Raw genomic sequence first — 26,616 nt, forward strand, 5'->3', positions numbered from 1 at the left:
CCTATTTTTATTCCTAAATCTTTTTTCAAGACGCTGGATACACTAATCTCATCTTTTATATGGAATAAGAAAAACCTGCGCAAGGCCTAAATGGTTGGGAGGATTGGCCTTGCCCAACTTTCATTTTTATTATTGGTCAGCTAATATTCGTTGTATCTCATACTGGCTCCACCATCATCTACAGCAGACAGGGCCTGCCTGGCTACTGATTGAAGCTGCCTCCTGTCAGCCTACACCTTTACCAGCATTGATATGTTCCTCACTGCCTCTTTCCTTCACACAGTTTAGTTCTAACGCTATAGGAGGCTGTGTGGTCCAGTGGTTAAAAGGGCTTGTAACCAGGAGGTCACCGGTTCAAATCCCACCTCAGCCACTGACTCATTGTGTGACCCTGAGCAAGTCACCTAACTTCCTTGTGCTCCGTCTTTCGGGTGAGACGTAATTGTAGGTGACTCTGCAGCTGATGCATAGTTCACACACCCTAATCTCTGTAAGTCGCCTTGGATAAAGGTGTCTGCTAAATAAACAAATAATAATAATATAGTAAAACATTCCCTTAAGATTTGGGCCCAGTTTAGACAGAATTTTGGTTTTCAGTCTCAATCTATGTTCTCTCCCATTGCTATGAATCATAATTTTGCACCCTCTCTGAATGTTGTTTCATGGTAAGGGTCTGAAATTTGTGAAAGTTCTGTATATTGATGATAATTTTGCTTCTATTGAGCAACTTTCTCAAAAATGTAATATTCCAAATCCACACTTCTTTCGGTACTTGCAGATTCGACACTTTGTACATAGTAAGGTGACTCATTTCCTCTATTTACCTGTTGAATCCCCCATCGATTCTCTTCTTAAACTTAATCCTCAATGTAGGGGTATGATTTCTATAATTTACAATTCTATTTTTTCATTACATTGTCCTTCAATAACTACTATAAGGGCTGCCTGGGAGCTGGACCTTGGCTTTAATTTTACAGACGACATTTGGGATATTATTTTAAGAGTACACTCCTATTTGTGCACGTCACGCTCCGATTCAATTAAAAATCCTTCATCGCATCCAAAACTAAATTGACAAACATTTATCCTAATATTGATCCGACATGTGATAGATGTAAGCAGGCTCCAGCCTCATTGATCCATATGTTTTGGACCTGTCCTAGGCTAGCCGCATTTTGGAACTATGTCTTTGAGACTATCTCCCAAATGTTTAATTTGCCCATTGACCCCACACCACTGAGAGCGGTGTTTGGTGTTGCACCTGATGGGCTTCCTTTGTCCAAACTCCAATCCAGCACCCTGGCTTTCGCATCTCTTTTGGCCCGCCCCCTTATTTTAATGAATTGAAGGCAGGCTGCCCCACCCTCTTAGGGATGTGCTTTTGGTACATTTTTATGAACGTTTAAATGCATCAAGAATTCAGGTTGTAACACAACAAACTGTGAAAACGTCCAAGGGGGGTGAATACTTACTATAGGCACTGTATATACATACATATTATTGAACACATTTTTGGATAGTATAATGTTTTTAGAATACTATGTTCCCGCTAGCCGCTCGCCACATCACCACAAGTGAAACGTTTCCCTTGTGGCTCATCTGTCTTTCACCAAGTTCGCCATGGTGGTGAAGGCTTTGAAAAATGTACTTGTTTAAGACTGCCAGCACAATTACTTTCAACGTGTGCTGATAGATTAATCAATACAGACTGTTTAGCTTGATTTCATTTTGCTCAAAGAAAGCCCTTTAGCTTGTTCATGTAACATGTATGCCACAAACGTTGTGTTTGGCGGGAGGAGAGAGGGTCTAATTAGAAACAGTCAGCGGACGACACTGCTTGTAAAAAATATTTTTTTTAAAAACATGGCATCCAAACGGAAAAATTCTTGACGTGTTTTTTAAAAAAAAAAAATTGTACAGACAAATTATCTGAATCATGTTTCCGAAAGATGTAGCCCAAGAAATACCAACCATGTACACACAACTACAATATGAGCATGACAGCCACAGGGAGGTGAAGCAGTCATGGTTTCAACATACCCTCTGGTCCCGAAAGAACATTTTCACAGACAGCAAGCCAGAAACACACAGCTTCAAAAGATCACAGCTAAGTTTTTTTTCTTTTTTCGTTGTTTGCTATCTCTTTAAAATGTGTTGAAATATATTTTGGAAATAGTAACAGAGTGGATTTGAAAGAGAAACAATTCAATAAAAAATAAACACATTTATTATTTCAAAATGAAGGATTCGTCTCACTATGATATATTGAGTTTTAATGTCAGAATCGGTGCACTATTACTGTCAGTATTCCCAGGTGAAAGGACACTAAATAAAAAGCTTTTTTAAACACAGTAGTGGCTGTATAATCCTGCTAATATTATTAATCACATCAGTACAAGCTTGTGTAACTAGAACTGCGGTTGGTCAGGTAGGCATTAATATTAACACACACGCGCACTGTCCTGCAGTGGAAAGAAAACCGCGTCACAGTCCAAATAATGTAAAGGATTAGGCAGCACATGAATATCTCTGTGAACCTACTGAGGAAATTTGTAACGACGTTTTTTCATGTGGGACTAAGTTTGGTATTTATTAAATGGGAATCAGAGTTATAGTGCACTTTAAATGTACTGTTTATGTGTATTGTAAAGTGTAGGGTCTGGCATTTAAATAAGTACGTATTTTCAAATAAAATACACGTGTTTTTGCCTTGTGAAACAGTATGTTTAACTTGTTAACAGTATTGTTAAGTGGCTTAAGTTTTTCCAGTGTGGCTAAAAAATGTTAAGTTGCTTTAGCCACAGTGGCTAACTAAATGAAAGTCTAGAGGGAACATAGCAATAGTGTGTTTCTTAAAGGTTCATTTAACATAAAAAAACAGGAACCTGTTCGGGTTTTTTTTGTAGTTTTTTTTTTTATATAAGTAACTTTGACCAAAATGATATGGTTTAAAAAAAATAAAATAATAATTTAAAAAGAGAATCATCACCCACTGTACAGCACTAATGCAAAATGGACACAGGAAAGCGAAAGCGTGCTGTGCTTACAATTGAAAAAAAGTTGGACATACTTTCACTTCTGGAAAAGGTAATTACCAGCGATAAAATAGCACAATATTTGGGAATTTTAAAGAGCACTGTGACTGATATTAAAAAGCCTGCCTCAGAGATTTACTGTTTGCAGTCTTTGATAGTAGGGGTGTGATTTTTGAGATCTATTGCTGCTCGAGACGAGTACTTGAACATTACAATTTCCAAGTACTGGAATCAAACGCCACTCTCCTCTACATACTGTACTAGTGTATATAAACCTCCCAAACATTGCCACAAGTCCTATTTTAAATGTTAAACTAACACACAATCAAGTAATATATTAAGTAATTAATATAATGGTTGCCTTGTGCAGTTAATTGTATATGGTCAAGTAATACTAAACGTAAAGTATTCAAATTCACGTATTCACACAACTTTACATTAAATTGTAAAGAGATGCCTGGTTTACCTGTTTGAAGTGTGTCTCAGGGGTCCTTTACTGTAGTGCAGTAGTTCCAACATACAAATAAAAACTGTACTAAACATAAACGGCCGTTCGGTCCAAAAGCTTACAGAACAATTTCAAGTGAAAGAAGCCTTCCACCTATGGGAAGATTGGGGAATGGGGTCCACGAGTCTGTGGTAATTGCAATTTTTTCTCCCTTTGAAAGTTTTATATGAACAGCTGCACATCGATTTTTTTCCAACCTCGCCGTTATTGTTTTATGGGTCGGCACAGTATTGGGATAATCTTACATCGATTTCAAAACTGCTGCATTCACGATTCACACGCACTGTCCTCATAGGGGATAATGTGATCACGCCCTGTTCGGCCAAATCTATAGCAAATGTCATTATGGATGTTTGCTTTTTATTGCCATCAGTAGCTCCATCCACAATAATTCTGAATGTTTTCATTTTGAAATGTGAAGCATTGAACTTGTGTGTTTGGAGTACGGCAATTTTGTTTGACATAATTATTTACATACCACGGTTTTCTCGTTCCTCAAAATACTTCCAGACGTGGCTTCCTTTGTTTAGAGATGCCATTTAAATATAGAACAAACTCAGAAAAAACCGCTGGTCATTAACGTTATTGTCCCGCCGTGGGATTGATACTATACCACAGGCATAAACACACACACACAGTGCACCAATGAAGCGCCAGATCGACAGATAATAAAACCCGCCTCAGTGTCAATCTTTCTGTTGCACCAATTAGAAAAGCTACTTGGAGGCAATTGCCAAACCCCTTCCTTTTTATAATATCCGCCCTTACTGTGGCACTAGAGCAGTCTGATACGCGACGGACTACTGATGATAAATTACTAAAATGAATGCATAAAAAAATATGCGTTTGGTGACATTTGTCACGTGACTAGTTATAGGTCTTGCATATTATTAAACATTTAACCACTTCTTTAGAGTTAATACGTTTAAACGTTTAAATTTCCCATCTGTGGAAGGGTGGTGGGCAATTCACTGACACACACGCAAGACAGAAGTTTTTATTTGTAACGCCACTCAGGTGCACTGATTTATTTGACCCCCAGAGGGCGCTGTTGTCCGTGGCCTGAGTACCGGCAACGGTACACAGGACCACAGGAATACCAATACTGGTAAACAGTTAAAAGCTGGCACACTCACAGGTGCTCAAAATAATAATGAAAACAAAAGTCAAAATGAAAAGGGAAAATAAAACATAGTAATAAAGCTACAAAATAAAGGTGCTGCTTACACAGTGTCCCTACTGCCACTAAGCCGGTCAGCTCGGGTTCTCTGTCCTACGTTGTTATGCACTATAAGCTGGGGTGGCCAAGGTTCCCCTATCACCTCGGGTACGTAACAACAGATTTTAATAAATTGTTTATTTATTGCTGTCTTCCTCAGCTGTGCTTGCCTGTTTTGGTCGCTCGCTCCAACCACTGGCCTTCTCAGCCATCGTCTCTGTGTGTTTCCAATCACGGCCACCTGAATACATAACCCAGCGCAGTACTTATGGGCCTGCAATACCACGCATGCGCCAGATAGTCAGCACAGATCTCCCCCGTTACACCACAGATTGGAAGAGTGGCTGCAATCGTTTACCAAGGGGTCATGAGTGACGGTACAAATAGGGGACGGAGCGATGTGATCTGTTCCTTCATTTATGGTTAAGGAATGACCCGGAAGGACCCGTATTGTATTTATCGTACTGTGAGTATTTTGTTTGTTTGTCTCTAATTGTTACTTGTTATTATTATTAGTAGACGGTGTGACAGGAATATAATGAGTTTTGGTTGTTATTATTATTATTATTTGTTTATTTAGCAGACGCCTTTATCCAAGGCGACTTATAGAAACTTGGGTGTGTGAACCATCCATCAGCTGCAGAGTCACTTACAATTACGTCTCACCCGAAAGACGGAGCACAAGGAGGTTAAGTGACTTGCTCAGGGTCACACAGGGTGGGATTTGAACCGGGGACCTCCTGGTTACAAGCCCTTTTCTTTAACCTCTGGACCACACAGCCTCCTATAAATCCCCCTCCCGACCTGTGAGGATGCTAAGCAGCAAAAGGGGCAGGCTTTGGACGGGCTGGCCTGACAGTTCTTTCCCAGGACAGGAAGTCGGTCAGTCTGGAAGAAGGCGAGACTCCGTTGCAGGAACATATTGACCTGGAAGGTAAACAATGTAGCAGCTGCAGACAGTAGAGACAGCTGCAATTGTTTACCAAGGGGTCATGCGTGTTAGCATAAAGGGGACGGAGGATTGTAAATCTTTTCCTTCGCTTGGTTCAGAGAAGCACAGAACTGGAAGGACCGGGAGAATTCCCAAACACAATTATATTGAGAAAAGAGTTTGTGGGTGTTTTGTTTGTTTTGTCGTTGTTAGTAATTGTCTTTTGTTTTTGTGAAGATCAATAGACGGCTAACACGTCTCCAGAGCCATTGGGCCAGCACTACCCAGGGCAACACTACACCACAATCGCTGTTTAATTATTATCACCCACCACGAGCACTACGGCACACACCCAGGACTGGTGACCGTGTTAGTATATTGTGGGATGGATATTTGTGTTTATTGTTTGGGACTGAAACCCTGTTGTTATTTACTCTGTGCACTACACATTGTTGTGTATTGCCTGGGATTATTATTTGGTCACCAGACCTGGATACAATAAAAAACTGTTCCAAACTGGATTATAACTCTGTGCTTCATTACTGCACTGCATCACCCCTGCACCTGCACGTACCACTTACCACTTTGCCACACGTGGTGTCAGAACACGGGATTATGGATCACGCAGCACTTGCAGCGTTGCTGGAAGCATTGGACAGCAGACGGGAGGCTACGGAGAGACAGAGAGAGGAGTGGTACACAGCGTTGCTGGAGAAAATGGCGATCCAGACCACAGTACCAACGGCACCTGTGATAATGGCCCCGAAGGCGAGGGCACTGAAAATGACAGCGGAGGACGACACCAAGGCTTACCTGGTTGCTTTCGAGCGACTGGCTACCACCGCGTCATGGCCCAGGATATTCTGAGCGAGCCAGCTGGGATCCTGCCTGATTGGGGAGGCTCAGGCAGCGTATCAGGCCATGACAGACACCGAAGCCGCCGACTACGACCTGGTAAAGTGAGCCATCCTACGCAGGCTCAACATCACGGGGGAAACGCACAGAGTACGATTCCGGGAGTACTGAAGATCCCCAGATACAAGCCCCAGGGTGGTTGTGCAGCAGTTGTATGACCACATGGTGCACTGGCTAAGCCCCGCCCAGAAAACGGGTCTGCATATGGGTGAAGCTATAGCAGTGGAGCAATTCTTCCATGTGGTCGGCACCGAAACGCAGGTATGGCTAGGAATGCAGCCGTCCTTCAGTCTCTAAGGGTAGCCCAGCTGACAGCTAACTTGAGAGTGTGCGTTTGCCAAAACAGAAACTCAATATTTGGGATTTTTAATGGGGAATGGAAGGGTTAGAACCGTGGTCACCAAAATCCAGGCTTTGGTTGACGCAGCGATCCCCAAAACCAAGACTCAGATGAGGTCACTACTGGGCTTAGCCGGTTATTACCACCTCTTTATCTCCGAGTATGCCTCAGTGGTTAACCCTTTAGTTGACCTCACCAAGAAGAGTGCTCCAAATTTAATTATATGGTCAGCTGAGTGTCAGGGGGCGTTTGATACTATTAAGCATAGACTTTGCCAGGCCCCCATCTTATCACACCGGATTTGAAGAGATTCATCCTTCACTCCGATGCGTCGGATGTGGGTTTGGGTGCTGTCTTGTCTCAAAAAGGTATATTATTATTATTATTGATTTCTTAGCAGATTCCCTTATCCAGGGCAACTTACATTCGTTACAAGATATCACATTATTTTTACATACAATTACCCATTTATACAGTTGGGTTTTTACTGGAGCAATCTAGGTAAAGTACCTTGCTCAAGGGTACAGCAGTAGTGTCCCCCAGCTGGAATTGAATCCACGATAGATGGAGTAGAACACCTGACACTGTATCTCAGCAAAAAGATGCTACCTCGGGAGCGTAACTACTCCGTAGTCGAAAAGGAGTGTTTGGCCATTAAATGGGCTTCTCACTCTTTACGATATTACCTGCTGGGACACTCATTTGAACTTGTCACAGACCATGCCCCACTCAAGTGGTTAAGCACAATGAAGGACAGCAATGCCCGGATAACTCTGTGACGACTGTCACACAATGTGTTGCAATGGGCAACAGTGTGGAGTAGTGGTTAGAGCTCTGGACTCTTGACCGGAGGGTTGTGGGTTCAATCCCAAGTGGGGACACTGCTGCTGTACCCTTGAGCAAGGTTCTTTACCTAGATTGCTCCAGTAAAAACCCAACTGTATAAATGGGTAATTGTATGTAAAAATAATGTGATATCTTGTAACGAATGTAAGTCGCCCTGGATAAGGGCATCTGCTAAGAAATAAATAATAATAAGCGCAACACCTGCTTAATTCATACCTGAATTGCAGATGGCCTGGCCAGGTTACTTCTTTACTTCCTATGTTCTATATTCTATGATTCTAACAAATTAGATATACTTTTGAATACCATCCATTGCTAAAAAAATATTTTATTTGAAATTCTCAGATATTTTAGTATATATTACAACGTGGTTAGCAGTAGTTATTTGACTATAAGAATGCCTTGCTTAATTTTTGCACTTGGAATTACTGCTACGCTTTTTGCAATGCTGTCCCTTTCGGCTTGCCTTAGTTTTTTTTTTTTTATACAGGTCTCGTTTCCTGACTGGTAGCCGGGTAATTTAAAACATCTAGTGCTCTCAGGACTTGCCGTTCTTTTGGAACCGTTGGTTAAGTTTATTTTCTTTATCTATTTCGTTAGTCTGGGTTTTAGTATGTCTATTGATTTTCAAGATGTAGTTTCCTTTGTTTAGGATTAGATATTCAGTCTTTTCATGGACACTATCTTTTACTCAGCTTTACTAACGTTTGTTGTTTTGTCTTCAGTAGTAAGTTCAATATTTTGTTTTTCTTTGATGCTGTCTTTTTTGCTAGCCGTGTTCTTTTTCTATATTTTTTTGGTTTTGGTTTGAACGCACTGTTGTCAATCGCTGGTGCGAGTTTTTTTTTTTCAAGCATGGATTAAAAGGAACATTGCAGCTCTATTAAGAAGTTTCATCACCGTGGACCCGAACAGTAGAATTGGGTGAGATCAAACCTTTTTGTTTTGTTTTTCTTCTTTCTGTTGCTATTGGATTACAATTTTGAATGGCCATTTTTTTGTTTTGTTTTGTGGGACAATTAATTTTTTAATATATATACGTTTTGCTTTTTTTCATCAATATTTTGTAATTTTTATTATGTATTCTGCTTAGAGATACATGTATAAAAATGCATTATTATATGACCAGAGGGACCTTACAATATTTCCTGAAAGTTTTGTTGAAAAATATTGATGATGTTTTGGCAGATTACAAGACATTGTTGCACCTGAGTGATTGCAATGACATCATACATTATTCTCAGGGTCTTTATAAGCAATAATGGACACTACTCTCAATTTATTTTCTCAAAATAAATATTTATAAATAAAATAGTTACTGATCAGTAATAAGGAAAAAAGTACCTGATACATTTAGTTCATGAAATAGTATCTGCTTATATCATTTCTTGATTTATAAATGTTGTAGAAACATACATATTAAAACACATGAGAAAGAATAAATGTTCAAATACATCAGATTTACAGGGTTTCACCTTTTTTATTCGCTCTAAACAAGTTTCTGTGATGTTTTGTTTCTGCTTTTGTCTCTGCCGGGCTGCTGTAAACAGCCTCCGCCCTTTAGACACTAAGAGCCCCTCTCAGTGACGTCGCATGAAAAAAAGCAGTGAGGCTTTTTGACTTTTAACTTTTTGGGAGAGAGAGCTAATAAATAGAGTGGTTGTATTATTATTATTATTATTATTATTATTATTATTATTATTATTTATTTCTTAAATAATAATAACCAGCCCTGGTGTCCTGCCTTTTCAGCTCCACCGCTGGAAACCCAGCACACCATCGCTAGATTGTTGTCAGAAGTGGAGGCGAGGCAGGTACCCCGACACACACTTGGAAGCTGGCAGGAGAGAGTGTAGAAATGCAAAACTACTCGCCCAAATAAGTGGCATAGCCAAAACTAGATTGGCCCAGCATCAATATTGAAGCGTTGGACGAAACTAGACTCACCCGGGCCAGCCCCGAAATTCAGTGAAAAATGTTGAAAAAACGGGTTATGCCCGCCGTCTTTTTCAAGTTCTGGGCCCATCTAGATTCTCCCGGGGGAGTGCCGAAAAAAAGTAGTAAGTTCAGGATTCGCCCTGAAGCCCTTGGCAAAACTAGATTGGCCCGGGCAAAACTAGACCACCGGGTTTTACACACACACACACACACACACACACACACACACACACACACACACATATATAATTATCACATGTAATTACAGTGAAATAAAAACAATGCAGAATGTTATGTCATTTTTATGTCTATTGTAGTTAATGGAATATCTGTTGTGAGATAGCGGGATGTGAGAGACAGCAGGGAGGGGGTTAAAACCTCCCTGCGAGAGAAACCTGTGTGGAATGCACCTTTTTGTTTGATTTGTATTGCTAATTGATTTGTTTAATTGTTTTATTATTAATTATCATCCGCACCTGGGCGTTATTAAAAATTAGATCCAGGTGTGGGGTTTAAAAGGAGAGCAGGCAGTCTGCTCGAGGCTGCTGAGGAGAAGGAGGCAGAAAGGTGTGCTCTGCTTCCTGGCAGTCGTGAGTTAAAAAGTAAGTGCTGTATCAAACCAGTGTGTTTTGTAAGGACGGGGAAACAGCGTAGCTGTCCCGTGTTAGTCAGGGTGTTCCTGTGTGTTAGGTAGTGCTCGTACAGAGCTAGGTGTTTATTTTGTGTGTTTTGTTTTGTTTGGTGTTCATTAAAAAAATAGCGCAACCGCGCAAGAAAATCCATTTCAGTGTCCTGGGTCGTGGTTTTTAAAGGGGCAACGAACCCGAGTGGGTGAGGTTGTTTACACTGTTAATAAAGTATATTTAAAATAATGTTTATCTGTCTATCTTTCTATTTGCTTTTAGATGTGTATCTCTTTAGAAAGACGTTCTTGGTTTTTAATGAGTGGATGGAAGCATTTTTAGAAACAGGGTATAGTTTCCGGGAATGGAGTAGCCAGACAGATGGGAAAACAGGCGGAGAAACAGTAGTAGGACAAACAAAAGATGATACACAGGTTGTAGATTTGTTGTTTTTTGTTTTATAGCTGTGGAAAGTTTGAAATACATTTTTGCTAATCTAGTACTAGTACTTAGTAATCTAGTAACTGTGACAGAGATCAAATGATTCTTGGTGTTAGATCTCCCTCTCGACCTGTGAGGGCACGGTGTAAGAGGAACAGAGTACCCTTAATTAAATGGCACGACAATTTATTCCGTAGGGTAGGTGGAAGTCGGTCATTTAGGAGAGGAACGGAGCTACGGTATCCAAACTCAATGACCCCGACAGTAAACGGTGTGGCATCCGAGGATTGGAGGAGCGGATGCGCTCGTTAACTTAGGGGTCATCAGCGAGGATATAAATAGGGGGGTAGCGTACATGATCTGCTCCCTTGTGAATGGTTAGAGAAAGAACCAAAAGGAAACCCTGCAATTGTGAGAACCGTGAGTGTTGTATTTGTTAGTCTATCTTGTAACATTGTTCTGTTTGTGTCGTTTTAAGACTACTAACACTATCCGGAGCTGCAGCCGCAAATCCGGACACCAGCACTTCCCTGTTTCACAAAGTACTGTCTTCCCCACAAGCACTGAAATCATGCACCGTAGGAACTGTTTCTGTGTCTTTGTGTTTTGTGTGGGTGATAAAACTGGACTTTTTAGTTGCGGGTCAAACCCGTGGGAGTTTACTAAAACCGAAGTGATACACGCCGCTGTAACCACTTCCAACATTATTATTTACAGGTATTTGCATCTAAGGCTCTGGACATTGTAATTTATCAATAAACACCCTTGCACCTGTTAGTAATTGTCTGTGTGATTCATACCTGCACTGGACTCACCTGTATCCACTCACCACTTTGCCCTAATAACAACATTATAACATTATATAACATTATAGTTATAATGTTAATGGTATGATCTACATTCCAATAACATATTCAATACTGTAATAAAAAAAAATTGCCTGCAACAAAGCTGGAATTGCATTGCTTCAAATCACCTGCAACAAAGCTGGAATTGCATTGCTTCAAATCACCTGCAACAAAGCTGGAATTGCATTGCTTCGGTTAGCTGATGGAGATAGATCGGTATGTAAAATATTTGTTAGGGTTTCAGTTGACCGTCTATTAAAACAGTACCGGCTTCTCAATTCAGTCTCACTAAAAACTTACAACGTGGTTCCCCTGTCTACAAAAACACACTTAGGGCAATTGTCTGGATGATCATCAAATAAATCATTTACTATCACCTGTCGAGCCATGGCAGAAAAAAAAAAAAGTTGTTTCAATGGCAGATCTGGACTTAAACCTCCTTCAGGGTAGTCTTAAAATTAAGACCTTAGTTAAGACCAAGATTCAGTTAAGACTTGTTCATGAGTCTGACTTATGACCAGTCTTAGACTTAAGCCAGGGGTGGATGAGGTCGATGCCGAAGACCGCGAGGGGCTTCTGCCTCTTTCGTTTTTCGACTGGAGCACTATCTGCCGACGGATGCATTGATGGCGTTATCCTCTGAAGGGATAGGCTTCTCTGCAAGGATGGAACCCATGCATCGTTGCAGCAAGACTCTAGTAATGCACGCGGGTGTTAACACAGTACGGTGCACGGCACTGAATACGGTACGATGTACATTGCAATACGGCAAGTTATACACGGTACAGTGTACTGCAGTGCACGGGGCGGTACGGTGCAGTATAGTGCATGGAGACAAGGTGCGGTGCATGGTGTACTACAGTGCACGGTGCGGTATGGTGCACAGAGGCACGGTGCGGTGCATGTGCGGTACGGTGTACAGAGGCACGGTGAGGTGCATGGTGTACTACAGTGCACGGTGCGGTATGGTGCACAGAGGCACGGTGCGGTGCATGTGCGGTACGGTGTACAGAGGCACGGTGAGGTGCATGGTGTACTACAGTGCACGGTGCGGTATGGTGCGGTGCGGTGCACTGTGCGGTATGGTGTGCGGTTGGTACTGGCAGGGCCTAAGCAAACTGCGCGTGACCAAGACAGCAAACACAGGGATGCAATGCAAGAACTTGAGAGCACCTGCTTACAGTGACAAGCCTGACACTGACAAGCCTTCACAACGCGGTGCTGAAGCTGCCCGCTATCGTGGCATGGGCAGCAGAGCAAAGCTCTCTAACTGTTGAGCAACAGCCCGCAAGTTAGTCTGTGCAGCCCGAGAGCTAACACAGTGCCTGTCCAGGAGCGCTGGCACAGCACCGGGAAGAAAACCACAATACATATTTCAACGTATTTTAAATTCACAATATGCTTGTAAAAAACAAGACTAATAAAACTCCAGCCGGAGTTAAGGTAAAAAGAGAGAATAAATAATATTAATAATAATGTGTCGCTGATCTGCGGGTGCAGGAGCAGGCAAGCCCGCTGCTGCCGCTGGCCAGGAGGCCGCAAAAACAGACTCACGGTAAAAAACACAAATAAATTATTGAAACAAGTTTTTGCTTCAGTGATTTATCCCAAGGGGAAAGAACAAGCAGAAATAAAGTAAGACAGGCTTATCAGACTGCTTCTGTTCAAAGACAGCGAATTTTCACTCTTTCGAAAGCTGAGTCACTCTCTGTGCAGCTGAAAAGGCTGAAATAGAAAATGGCCCTGAGTCCCGTCTCTGCACGCAGGTTTGTCTCCTGTGGGGGTGGAGACAGGTGTGCTGACGTCACAGGTGTAAGACGCAGCTTTGGTAGAGTGTTCAGTGAATTGGGCACAATAGGTTAACCCATTGTGTAATGGAATACATTTCATACTTGAAAGGGAACTAATGTTATTACTTTATGGAAACGTGTCTATGGCCACTTTGTTTCTTGCGAAGACAAAACAATGGCAGGCATTATTAAAAAATGCATTGTCTACTTACACACAAGACAAATACACACAAGTTTTGACTACTGTATTGCTTTCTTTTGTAGTTAATTCACAACGGTAAAGTAAGGCCTTTCTTACCTCTGGAATATTTTTCAGCTTTAATACAGTGTTACATATAATGGCTTTGATAACGTTTTGAAAATGAATATCTGAACAAGTATCTAAATCTTGAACAAATATCCAAACATGAAAATTACATGTTCATCCCAGCACTAACAAAAATTGCAAAATATAAACAGATACGGATCAATTTTTTATTTAGCACTCACCAAAAGATAAAGACAAAGAATATGAGTGACTGTTCCTGCTGCTTCCTGATACCTGAGACCTGTGCTTGAACCAGCGCACCAGCGTCTGGAGCAAATGACTGAGCTGTGTATATCTTGAGAATCGAGTTGAATTGAGAATTCCATTTTAATTTGTTGATATTCATGATGGAGAAAGCTCAACACTTCTCAGGACACACTGTTTCAGCAGCATTTCATCAAAAACTCTCCAGCAGAAAATGTTTTTTAAGAAACACCTATTTTGTGAGCAAATCAACAGCATCAGTTATGCTACAAGCATTAGTAAATGTCGATTGCTGCTTTTCAGTGACTGTGTTAATTCAGAGTATTCATCTTCACGTAACTTTCCTGTATATTTATCATATTTCTTGCCATGGTTTGCTTCACCGTGTCTTTCAATGCTGTATTATTTCACAACACACACACATGTTGCTTACAAATTAAGCACACTGGCCTCTGGATTTGAGCAGAGTCGTTTCTGTGTGAAATCCAAATTACAAATTAAAGCATACTGGCTGAAATGTGAGACTTCTATCAGACAAACCTGCCTGGGTCTGCTGTACACCTAAAACCACAGTATCCAAAAGAAACTATGCCCTGCTACCTGCATAGCTGAAGATTCAAAGAGGACAGAGGGGACGGGCGCTGTTGTGGATCCTATACCGAGGACTGAAGACTTTGTGCAGCCGTTTGTTGATTCTATCGAGGATTGAAAGCTTTGTTGCCGAGTTTGATCCAACGTGGGATTGGAGACTTTGTTGCTGAGAGGAGAGCTTTTTGTACTGGACACTTCAACAGATTGAGTTTCCAAACCAGCGGACTCAAAAGTCTAAGGAATCGTTGAGTACAATTCCAGTTACATTTTCCTTTCATGGAACTAAAGTAATTAATTGTAACACATTCACATAGAATTGAACTAATAATTATTTAGTTTGCATACCTTGCGTGTGAAATAACTTGGGTGCGTGTGCGTGTGTGTGTGTGTGTGTGTGTGCGTGCGTGTGTTACAGAACAGTAGATACTTCACAGCCTGCGTGCTGCTGCTGCTGGGTGAGTGTATAGGCGGTGTCATGTTTCACTGGCCCTGCTAGCTGCATGAATGCGGAGTGAGGGCTTTGACTTGTGTTTTGTGTTTAGAAACTATGAGATTTACTTTCTGACTTTAATTTCTGTTTAATATTTATGTACTTAAAATACTGCTATTGATTAAATGTTTCTTGTGTCTGCGTGTGTATGTGTGTTCATAGTAAATCATCGATCTTGTAACACGTCAATTAAATACTTTTATAAGAGAACTAATCAACCCAGATATAGAATTGTTCTTACAGCAAATTGCGTAGTTCTTTAAAAGCCTCGAGATTGCCGCCGTTATTTTATTAAATAATAAAGTGTCAACATTGTGCATGTTTCCTTCTTAACCGGTATACCCAGTCACAAACACTTATTCTGAGCACCAGGACTCTATGATATCAGAAGCTTGTGTAGTGTAGATGCAATTATTTAGTTACTGTCTGACCACAGTGCAGAGAGGGAGAGGGAGGGAGACTGTATTACTCACTTGAGTGTGTGACAGCGGTGGAAAGCTGGACTCAGTCTATTCATACACTCCTTTGTGAGACGTGTACTTGACAGATCAATCTCTTTGACAGCTCCACCGTGGTTGAGGACGTATCCCAGCACGGCACAGTCCAGAGGGCTTAAAGTTGTGTTTGTAAACTTCAGCTTTGTCAGCTCTCTAATCGAGTCTCTTATTAATAATGCATTCTGAGTTTCGTAGAGCCACTGAAAGATGTGTAGAAGTTCTTTTGTTCCATCCTTGTTCTGTAAATCCTTCACAGCACGTTCAGTCCTTTCTTTCAGCCACCTCAGTACCTTATGACCCGTTTGTGTCTTAAACTGCCCCAGGATACTCTGCAGTGGTTCAGTCATAGGAACCCTGCACAGTCCTGCCAGGAACCGAGTGAAGATCTCAAACGATCCGTCTGTACAGGAGTCCAGGTTTCCAAGCATCTCACTGACATCCGCTGATGGATCAAGGAAGTAGTAACAGGCAGCCAAGAACTCCTGTATGGTGAGGTGGAAGAATGTGTAGGTTGTGTGCTCCAGACAGCTTTCTCTTTGCAGGATTTCTCTCATGAACCCAGAGAGGAATGGAGAGGACTGAAGAGACGTGAGACCAAAGGTAGACATCTCAAATTTATCATAAAACACAAGGGTCCTATTCTTCACCCCGTGATAAGCCATCTTTCCGATTTTGACTAGATTCCCTCGTGTGTCGTCAGCTTCTCGTTTGTGATTGGTGAGGATGTTGGTAATAAAGATCACAAACAGCTCGGTGATAGTTTTGGGGGCGTGTCTCTGTTTCCATTCTTCTGCAGTGAAATGGGATCTCAGAGCAGAGCAGATAATCCAGCAATAGGAGGGGTTGTAGCACATGGTGTAGATGATGTCATTCTGCTCCACATACTCAAAAGCTTTAGTGCCAAGCGGAGAGTCAAAGAATTTCATGAAGTATCTCTTCCTTTGTTCAGGGAAGAACCCGAGGATCTCTGCATACCGATCAACTCTCTTTGTATCCAGGGGCTCCAGAGCCGTTGGTCTGCTTGTGATCAGAACTGAACATCCCTTCAGTAATGTCTGTGTTATCAGGCTGGTGACAATGACAGGAATAGGAAAAATATCCTCTGGATTTGAGCAGAGTCGTTTCTGTGTGAAATCCAGTCTGTGCTTGTACTCATCCAGGCCATCAAATACAAACAGTACAGACTCCGGTCTCTTCAGGATCTCTCTTAACCGCGGATCATTGAGATGCTTGTTCAGCTTTACAATCAGCCTCGTTAGGGGCATCGTCGCCTCCTCCTCCTCTATTAGGTTCAGCTCCCTGAATTTAAACAGGAACACAAACATAAACCTCTGGTAATGAAGGTCACGGACCCAGTCAAACATGAACTTCTGCACCATGGTGGTTTTTCCTATTCCTGCCACTCCACTGACCACTACAATGCGGGGGTGCTCATCCCTTCCAGGGCTCCTTCTGAAAAGCTGATTGATCCAGATCCGTTTACATTTCTCTTGCATTCGGTTCTCCAGCAGCTTTGCATGCTTCTTCCCAGTCTCCAGCAGCTCATGGTGAGTCTCTCCCCTGGTTCTTGTATACTGGTTAATGATCATCAGCTCTGTGTACCGGTTCTCAAAGCTCACCTCTCTGGGGTGGGCATTACCAGGACCAGGCTGTTCCTCCAGAGCTCTAGTGTATGGATCCAGGGCTGCTTTGTGTTTGTCCTGGAGCTCTGTGAATAACAATGAAATCCTCATGAATACAGCTGAAGAAAGTGCTAATAAAACAGTGGATCAGCTGGATACATTAGAGAGGGTGCTTACCTTTAATACCTGTCTTCAGTTCTGGTCCGTGATGATCATAACGAATCTCTATCAGAAGGGCAGATCCTAGAGGCAATAAAGACAGATGAGACCAGCAGTAATAGTGATGGAAGCTGTTAACAGCAGAGCAATCACATTCTTAAAGGCTGAAATTCACTCAGCATTGGCACCGGTTTCATTGACATTATTACACTTGTAATGCCACTAGTCTTCAGTAGCCTATTCATTATTGCATGTGCTGTTCATCAGCTTTATTTAAAGATTTTAAATATGGTGTAATCAATACTGTATTCAAAGTAGACAAAACCTTTGTGGATAATTGTATTTGATTTGTGAGGTATATAAAAAAGAAATAGTTCTGATATTATATGAAGACGGTTATAATCACAATTTCAACAGATACCTGATACAATGGGATCCATTAGATGTAGGAATTACTAAATTATTAATAATATATCACTCTGTAATTAAGATATTTTACAAGCACACCACTTGATTTTGCAGTTTCATGTCTAAATGGAATTCCTTGCTGTAGGAGGGCAGCGTTGCGGTCAAGGCTGGTCAGCGACAGGAAAGCAAACCCAGAGACAGAAGCTGCAGTTTAAAAGCGCTGCTGCACAAGTTTATTAAACACTAAACAAAGAACAAAACAGGAATAAACAAACAAGGGCATTTGCCTTCACTACCGTTACAAAACACAAACACAATTCAACAACTCACCAAAACTCCCTCCACCCAAACGAAGGATTTCTCCTTGCTTGATGATCAATTATTCAATCAAGACCCAGCCACATTCCACACATGTATTCAGCAGGGATGGAATTAACCCCATCCTTGCCAAACTTAAATAAACACACCCACACTATTTACACCAATACATTAGTTTTGAATAAACTTCCTTTCTGTAAACTGCTATGCCTATAAACACTCATGTTAACGTGAATGAATATATTGTTTTATATTTTTAATGATACTATAGGGAGCTCTATGTCTGCCTGTGTGTGTGTGTGTGTGTTTATCTTTGTCTGTCTGTCTGTCTGTCTGTCATTATAAGTGGGTCTGTTTGTCCCTATTAATGTGTCTGTCTTTGTCTGTTTTGTCTGTAATTTTTTATCTGTCTGTCTGTGTGTGTGTCTGTGTGTGTGTGTGTGTTTGTCTTTCTCCCTCTGTCAGTGTGTCTGTCTGTCTCCCTGTGCGTCTCACAATCTGTCTGTCTCATGTTTGTTTATCTCTGTCTGTCATTATAAGTGTTGGTTTGTCTGCCCATATCAGTGTGTCTTTCTTTGTCTGTCTGTCTCCCTGTGTGAATCGGTTTATCTCTCTGCATGTGTGTCTGTGTGGCAGTGCCTGTGTATCTTGGAAGTAGCTGATGTTTCTGATCCCCTCAGAATTGTGTCAATGTCTATGTGCTTGATGTCTGTATATTCTCAATACAGTGTAAACATTTATTGTAAAATAAAAACAAGAAAAAAGAAATGTAAATGTTTGGTTCAAGAAACTGGGAAATGTGTGAAAACAAGAACAAATGTTGTTCCAATAACTGAGTTATATGTAAGACAAACTACTAACACAGAGCACAGCCTTTGAAGTAAGCAAGTACTGTTCTTTAGGGAAGGACGTACTTTTAAACCTTCACAGCCTTATAATAAACTAAACAGAGACCTGTTGTGCAATGCAGGAGAAAATAAAAAGAAATAATAAACTTTCTAGAAAGGCAAAGCATCTCATGAAACAATGAGGACTGCAGCATGTCTTGAGATTCCACTAAGAAGGAAAGTAACAGAACGATTGCAGTCATTGATTTCAGAATGCAACTCTAGAATGACTTACCCCGCTCTGCAACCTCCTCCAGTATGGTCTTCATATTGGGTGATGGGAAGCGCACTATTTCCTCAGCCAGTGCCTCCCACAGCTTGATCACTACGTCTCTGCTCTTTCCAAGCACATCACTTACAAACCAGGCTACACCTTCAGCTCCTTCAGCATCCTCTCTGTGTTTGTAACTCTGAAAGGGAAAGCAAGCTCATTAAAACCTGTCTGGAGAACACCCCAGTGTGTTTAACAAGGTGAGCTAATTCACTGGGGAAAACACAGAAGAAAGTCAAGTATAGAAGTGGTTGGTTTCTTCTAAGTTGTCCCCTATATGTTTGAAGTTCGCTTCTCTTCTTCATTGTGATTTGGTTCATTCCCCACTACAGCAGCAGTGTCTCTGTGCTCCGTGCACACACTCCCTCCCTCCCTGCTCCTAATGGGAACACAAAGGGGTGCTGCCATGGCTGGCAGGGTTACTGTGACAGGATCACCTCCAGCTGCTATTGTAGGTAGAGTCAAACAGCCCTCCCTATGTGAGGAATGAGCAGGACCCAGGTGACCCAGGTGAATGTCAGCTCCTAACCTGTACTGAACCTCACAGACCGCAAGGAACGAGAATGAAAGGATAGGAAATGTACACAATATGGTAACAGTGAACTGTCTCTTTAGATTTAAATACAAAATATAAACCGAACAGAACTATGGACATCATTTGTTTATAGACTGAATAAATTTAGATTTTGAATTACTACCAAACAGTAATTCCATTTTTTAACTAATACATTTTTTTGCTAAACACTCGAAAGAATCAACTCAGCAACGATTTCGTCAATCAACTGACTTAATCACAGAAGTGTTTCAGACGTGCCATTTAAAATCACGTAATATTTTGTTAAAACACATTTTTTTAATCTTAACAATGGTATGAGGGCGTGTCGGTCTGTGGCAGGGCTGAGACCCTGCATGTAAAATTGTGTGTATGTTAAAGTTTTTTTAATTTTTTTATTTAAGTTTGGCAGGTATGAGGTTAAAATCCCTGCAGAAATAAGTATTGAATGTGGCCATTCCCAAATTGGTTAATTGATTGCCAATTTGGGGATGGCCACATGTACAAAAGAGTGTCTGGGAGACAGCTCCCTGGGTTAGTTAGCTGAGGGAAAGGACTGGGAGCAGGTTGTACTCCTGTCTCTGCATTGGGATAGCGTTGCTTGGGTGCTGTTTTGATTTGTAATGTTGGTTCCTTTGTTGAAATGATTTGTTTGAAGTGTGTGAAAGCACTTAAACTGCAGTCTGCCCGCTCAGTGTTTGCTATTCCTGCTGCTGCCAGCCTTGACTGCAACACTACTCTACCACACGCTCTTAGACTGGCACATACTGACATCTGCCAGTTAGATACATCCACTTCATTAACGCTTCAATATAGATACAGGATGAGGTTAACCCTTCAGTACTGTGTATCTCCTGCTCCACTGAACTGAACAGACTGTCCTGTCCTGTTCTGAGGTCTGATTTCTAGTGATGGGAAACGTGAAGTCTTGTGAATCACTGAGCCCTTTGAACCATTGCTTCACCAAAAAGTTCACTGATCCAAATCCCATGCAGAGCTTCATGCTCTTTAGTGGCACGTAGAGCTGCACAACCCAATGTCTTTAAAGTCAAGGCATTAATGAAATAATAAAAGTGACATTATTAGTTTACGGAGAAGGCAATGACCCTTAATATATTTGATACACATTATTAAGCAATTACTATTGTTCAGTTATAGAGAGAATGTCTGATTTAAACACTATATATATATAGATCACTATATAGATTTTCTGTTTGTAGGTATATTTCAGTACGAGGGGACATCATTTCAGGCTTTATAATTTTGCAAATAAAAAACATTGCAAAATTAATTACAAACACAAAACAGAAAATAATTGATTGCATAAGTATTCACCCCCTTGAGTCAATATTTTGTAGAGGCACCTTTGGCAGCAATTACAGCCATGAGTCTATTTGGATAAGTCTCTACCAGCTTTGCACATCTGGACACTGCAATTTTTGCCCATTCTTCTTTGCAAAATTACTCAAGCTCTGTCAAGTTGGATGGGGACCTTTGGTGAACAGCAATTTTCAACTCTTTCCACATATTCTCAATTGGATTGAGGTCCGGGCTTTGACTGGGCCACTCCAGGACATTGACCTTTTTGTTTTTAAGCCACTCCAGTGTGGCTTTGGCTGTATGTTTGGGGTCATTGTCCTGCTGGAAGATGAATCTTCTCCCAAGACCCAGGTCTCTTGCAGACTTCAGCAGGTTTTCCTCCAGGATTTCTCTGTACTTTGCTGCATCTATTTTGCCCTCTATATTCACGAGCTTTCCAGGCCCTGACGCAGAGAAGCATCTCCATAGCATGATGCTGCCACCACCATGCTTCACGGTAGGGATGGTGTTCTTAGGATGATATGCGGTGTTAGGCTTGCGCCAAACATAGCGCTTAGCGTTGAGGCCAAAAAGCTCTATTTTGGTCTCATCAGACCATAGAATCTTCTTCCACTTGGTCTCAAGAGTCTCCCACATGCCTTCTGGCAAACTCTAGCCGAGATATGATGTGAGTTTATTTCAACAATGGCTTTCTTTTTGCCACTTTCCCATAAAGGCCAGTTTTGTGAAGCACCCGGGCTATTGTTGCCGTATGCACAGTGTCTCCCAGCTCAGCTGTGGAAGACTGTAACTCATTTAGAGTTGCCATAGGCCTCCTGGTGGCCTCCCTGACTAGTGCTCTTCTCGCCCGGATATTCAGTTTTTGAGGATGGCCTGTTCTAGACAGATTCACAGTTGTGCCATATTCTCTCCATTTCTTAATAATGGACATTACTGTGCTCCAAGGGATATTCAATGCCTTGGAAATGTTCTTATATCCTACCCCTGATAGGTGCTTTTGAAGAACCTTATTCCGGATTTGCTTTGAATGTTCCTTCGTCTTCATGATGTAGTTTTTGTTAGAAAATGTACTAACCAACTGTGGGACCTCCCAGAGACAGGTGTATTTAACCTGAAATCATGTGAAACACCCTAATTGCACACAGGTGGACTCCATTCAACTAATTATGTGACTTCTAAAGACAATTGGTTGCACCAGAGCTTATTTAGGTGTGTCATAGCAAAGGGGGTGAATACTTATGCAATCAATTATTTTCTGTTTTACATTTGTAATTCATTTAGAACAATCTGTAGATTTTATTTTTCACTTTGACATTATGTACTTTTTTTGTGTTGATCAGTGGCAAAAACTTACGTACGTAATAAACATCTGAACAGACATCGGTTTACAACATACCGTGCCTATAGAAAGTCTACACCCCCTTTCAAAATGTTCACCTTTTGTTGCCTTACAGCCTGGAATTAAAATGCATTAAAATAGTTTTTTTTTCATTGATCTACACATCTTACCCCACAACTTCCAAGTGAAAAAAATATTCTAGAAATTTGTAGAAAATTAATTAAATAAAAACTGAAATAGCTTGGTTGGATAAGTGTCCACCCCCCTTGTAATAGCAATCATAAATTAGCTCAGGTGTAACCAATCGCCTTCAAAATCACACACCAAGTTAATGGCCTCCACCTGTGTTAAATTGTAGTGATTCACATGATTCCAGGGTAAATTCAGCAGTTCCTGTAGGTTCCCTCTGCTGGGTAGTGCATTTCAAAGCAAAGACTCAACCATGAGTACCAAGGAGCTTTCAAAACAACTCTGGGACAAAGTTGTTGAAAAGGCACAGATCAGGGGATGGGTAAGTGGAAAGTGTATAGCACCACCAAGACCCTGCCTAGATCAGGCCATCCCTCCAAACTGAATGATCGAGCAAGGAGGAGACTGATCAGAGAGGCTACCAAGAGCTCAATGGCAACTTTGCAAGAGCTACAGACTTTTATGGCCAAGACTGGTCAAAGTGTGCATGTGACAACAATATCCCAAGCACTCCACAAATCTGGCCTGTATTTTACTCAAGAAAGCCCACCTTGAATCCCGTTTGAAGTATGCAAAAAAACTCAGGAGATTCTGTAGCCATGTGGCAAAAAGTTTTGTGATCTGATGAAACTAAAATTGAACTTTTTGGCCGAAATTCAAAGGATTATGTTCGGCACAAACCCAACACAGCGCATCGCCCACAGAACACCATCCCTACTGTGAAGCATGGTGGTGACAGCATCATGTTATGGGGATGTTTCTCATCAGCAGGGACTGGGGCACTTGCCAGGATAGAAGGGAAAATGAATGGAGTAAAGTACAGTGAAGTCCTTGAGGAAAATCTGCTGCCCTCTGCAAGAAAGCTGAAACTGGGACGGAAGTTCGCCTTTCAGCATGACAACGACCCATAGCACACAGCCAAAGCTACACTGGAGTGGCTAAGGAACAAAAAGGTAATGCTGCCAAAGGTGCTTCCACCAAGTATTAACTCAGGGGGGTGGAGACTTATCCAATTATGATCTTTTCAGTTTTGAATTTTTAATATATAATCTGTTTCTCAATAAATATGTGATAAAAATCCTCATTTAAATGCATGAAACTCTGAGGCACTGACACAACAAAATGTGAAAAAAGCTTAAGGTCGTGTAGACTTTCTATAGGCACTGTACATATTTATAAAACTGAAACGATAGCAATACATTTTTAACTTTTCAACAGCAAATCGGTTAATTATCAGCATTAAAATGCTGCACCGGCAACTTCCCAACTGAACAACATAGATAACTAAACTTAGAAGAGAAAGTTTTACAGAAGCGACAGCACAAGAAGTTATAAAAAAAAAGTCTAATTTTTTTTCTTTTTTTTGACAAAATGGTATTCCTTTATCTTGAGTCTAAGGCTGTTCACAATCGATACAGATAATGCGCTTCTCCACATCGATTTCTGCACAGGGCACAGCTGTTCAAAGTTTTATTTTTATTGGCCTTGCCAACCTGGCATTGGCATCACTTGCGGCTCTCAGCGGAGCTGCCAGCTTCAGCTGTGGGTACACGCTTGGCAGTTTCTCTCTGTTCCAAATGCTTCTTGGGAAGTTCTTTGTAAAGTACATAGGAGTTGATGGCTGCTAGGTCCAATACATTATAAAACACCTGAACAGGCCACCGTCGGGAGCCAGCTCTCATGGAATACTTCCGTGCCATCTGATCCAAAACATCACTCAGGCAGAGAGTAGAGACTAATCTAATTACAGCTAAACACAGTGCGGACTGGTAAATAAAAATAATAAAGTAGAATACCGTTCTGTATAATGAAAATACAATACAATTCTGTGTGGCCATCAATGTGACTGCTCCCGGGGCTTTTAGGTATAATGTAATATATCTCCTTTATTTCTGCACTCCCGCGTATCATGCTTTGTGAGAATATTTAATACATATAGACAGAAAGGTACATGAACGCACAGCCCCATATGTGTTACACGACAGGAGAAAATTACATTTTAAAACCAAAAACCACCAAAATGACTGCTGCGGGGCTTCTAGTGTTAATGATGGAACTGAAACAAGTCCCTCTCACTGTATCTCTGTCTCAGTCAATCCACACCAAGCACACCTCAACACTGCTGCTGTTTAACAGCAGAAACAGAACCTACCTTTGCCTCCTCGTTAGTGAGAATGCGCTTTGTGACTAAATTCTGTAGGATGCTGCTGAGGTCATATTCAATGACGTATGCCAGGTAGGGCTGGTAATATTTACTGATGGAGCGCAGGTCTTCTTCACTGAAGCCTCTTATAGAATTAAAGAACTTCCTTATGAGACCTGCAAGGAGACGAATGAAGCTGTTAGAACAGGCTTTGAGACACATCCACACATAAGGACAGCCCTGCACAGACTCAGAGACTCCGCAGGGTCAGTCCAGCTCTGCATCACACCTGCAATGTGAGGAATGAAGCTGTTAGAACAGGCTTTGAGACACATCCATACACAGCAGCTGAGTATAAGGACAGCCCTGCTAGTGTTCTGCGATACTTCATTTAGGGTTCCTCGATATGATATCATGCACAGTATCATGATATCTGATACTATCACAGTACTTTGGATCTTTATTGCATATCTATTGCATGTTAAATGGATGCCAATTTTTTTTTTCTTTGCAAGTACAAAGTGCTAAGAGGCGAATACACAGTGAATAATGCTACAGCATGGTGGAATGCTTACAGTTCCAGTGTATTCAAAAGGTCATTGCCACAGACAATAACATTCAAATAAGAATGGTAAGAAAGTGTAACACGTACAGTGTAAAATACACCACTCTCTTTACATCTTACATATACAAAGAGAACTCGGACGCTCCGGCCAGCTTCAAATACTCTAGAAATCTCTAAATTCTTATACAGTATATAACAAAATAACACAGAAATACTTTCCATGAAGCAGACTTTTTATAACTAGACCAGATGTTTTACATACAGGGGTGTCTTAGAAATGCTCTAAAAATGTGAGCAACACTTCTTTACACAAAGAGTTGTGGGTGTTTGGAATAAACTACCCAGCCATGTTGTGGAAGCTGATTCTCATGGGCCCTTCAAGAAACAGCTTGATGAGGTTCTTGCTTGGATCAATAAACCACTGCTAGTCTGTGTTGCTGCTGGCACTTCCCAGCCTGATGGCTAGCGAAAACACATACAGGAATACAGTTTGTGTGTAAGGTTAACACCCCCGCTATCCACCAATTTCATTTATTTTGTATCGGGGGTGTTTCATCGGGTTTTATCGGTTAAAACCGAAAATCAGAAGCCCTCATTATATGTAACACTGTATTAAAGTTTCAAAATGCTGCAGAAGTAACATTTTCTTTTCATAATCCCTACCGTTGATGTGTCTTCGTAATAAACAAACTAGTTATATGTAACAGGACAGAGGCTGGATGCGACCGGCGACCCCCCCCCCACCACCACCACCACAAGCAAGCTTCTTAACCACAGTGCAAAAGAGCCAGGCTCCTCTGCATTCCTGGATTTAGAGATTTTAATCTCCTCTCAACTCACCGACAGGGCACACAATCTGTAACACTGTATCACACAACACTGTCCATTACACAGACACATTTTCATAAAGTAATAACATAACTTCTTAACATGAATAAACACTTCAAGTTAAATAAATGTGGAAAATGGGGTGTTGTACAATAAAAAATAAAACAGTAATACTTACTCACTGTTATATTTCTCTTTAATTACATTGCACATAACAACAACTAAGAGTGCAACATAACAGAAAAACTAAATGTTGATCACTATACAAGACATTTTTTCTGCAAGTGGGGCCAGTGTTGGAGAATGTCAGGTGATGTGGCGTGATGTATCTGAAATGTATCTGAATGTATCATACTGCAGACAGAACCGGACCCCGATTGACTCGCTCCTGAATCTGAAGCAGCACCGACAACTTCACATGCCTGTAGAGATCACTATTTGGCAGTTAGTGTTGCACACACAGCCTTATCTGGACACTCTTTAAAATGCTA

At 41.2% G+C, this 26,616-nt stretch overlaps 1 protein-coding gene across 2 annotated transcripts in view; it reads right to left on the bottom strand.

The window, feature by feature from the left end:
• LOC117969223 (NACHT, LRR and PYD domains-containing protein 12-like) overlaps positions 1-26,616 on the bottom strand; it is a 243,786-nt gene that overhangs the window by 180,310 nt on the left and 36,860 nt on the right. For both annotated transcript variants that reach the window (XM_059026730.1, XM_059026731.1), the window contains 4 exons: positions 24,742-24,908; positions 19,153-19,327; positions 17,323-17,388; positions 15,500-17,231 (listed from right to left, as the gene is read on the bottom strand). In XM_059026730.1, coding sequence (XP_058882713.1) covers positions 15,500-17,231; positions 17,323-17,388; positions 19,153-19,327; positions 24,742-24,908 — 2,140 coding nt within the window. The remainder of the gene's footprint in view (positions 1-15,499; positions 17,232-17,322; positions 17,389-19,152; positions 19,328-24,741; positions 24,909-26,616) is intronic.

This window comes from Acipenser ruthenus, chromosome 7 (genome assembly GCF_902713425.1).
Source record: "Acipenser ruthenus chromosome 7, fAciRut3.2 maternal haplotype, whole genome shotgun sequence".
Taxonomy (NCBI): domain Eukaryota; kingdom Metazoa; phylum Chordata; class Actinopteri; order Acipenseriformes; family Acipenseridae; genus Acipenser; species Acipenser ruthenus.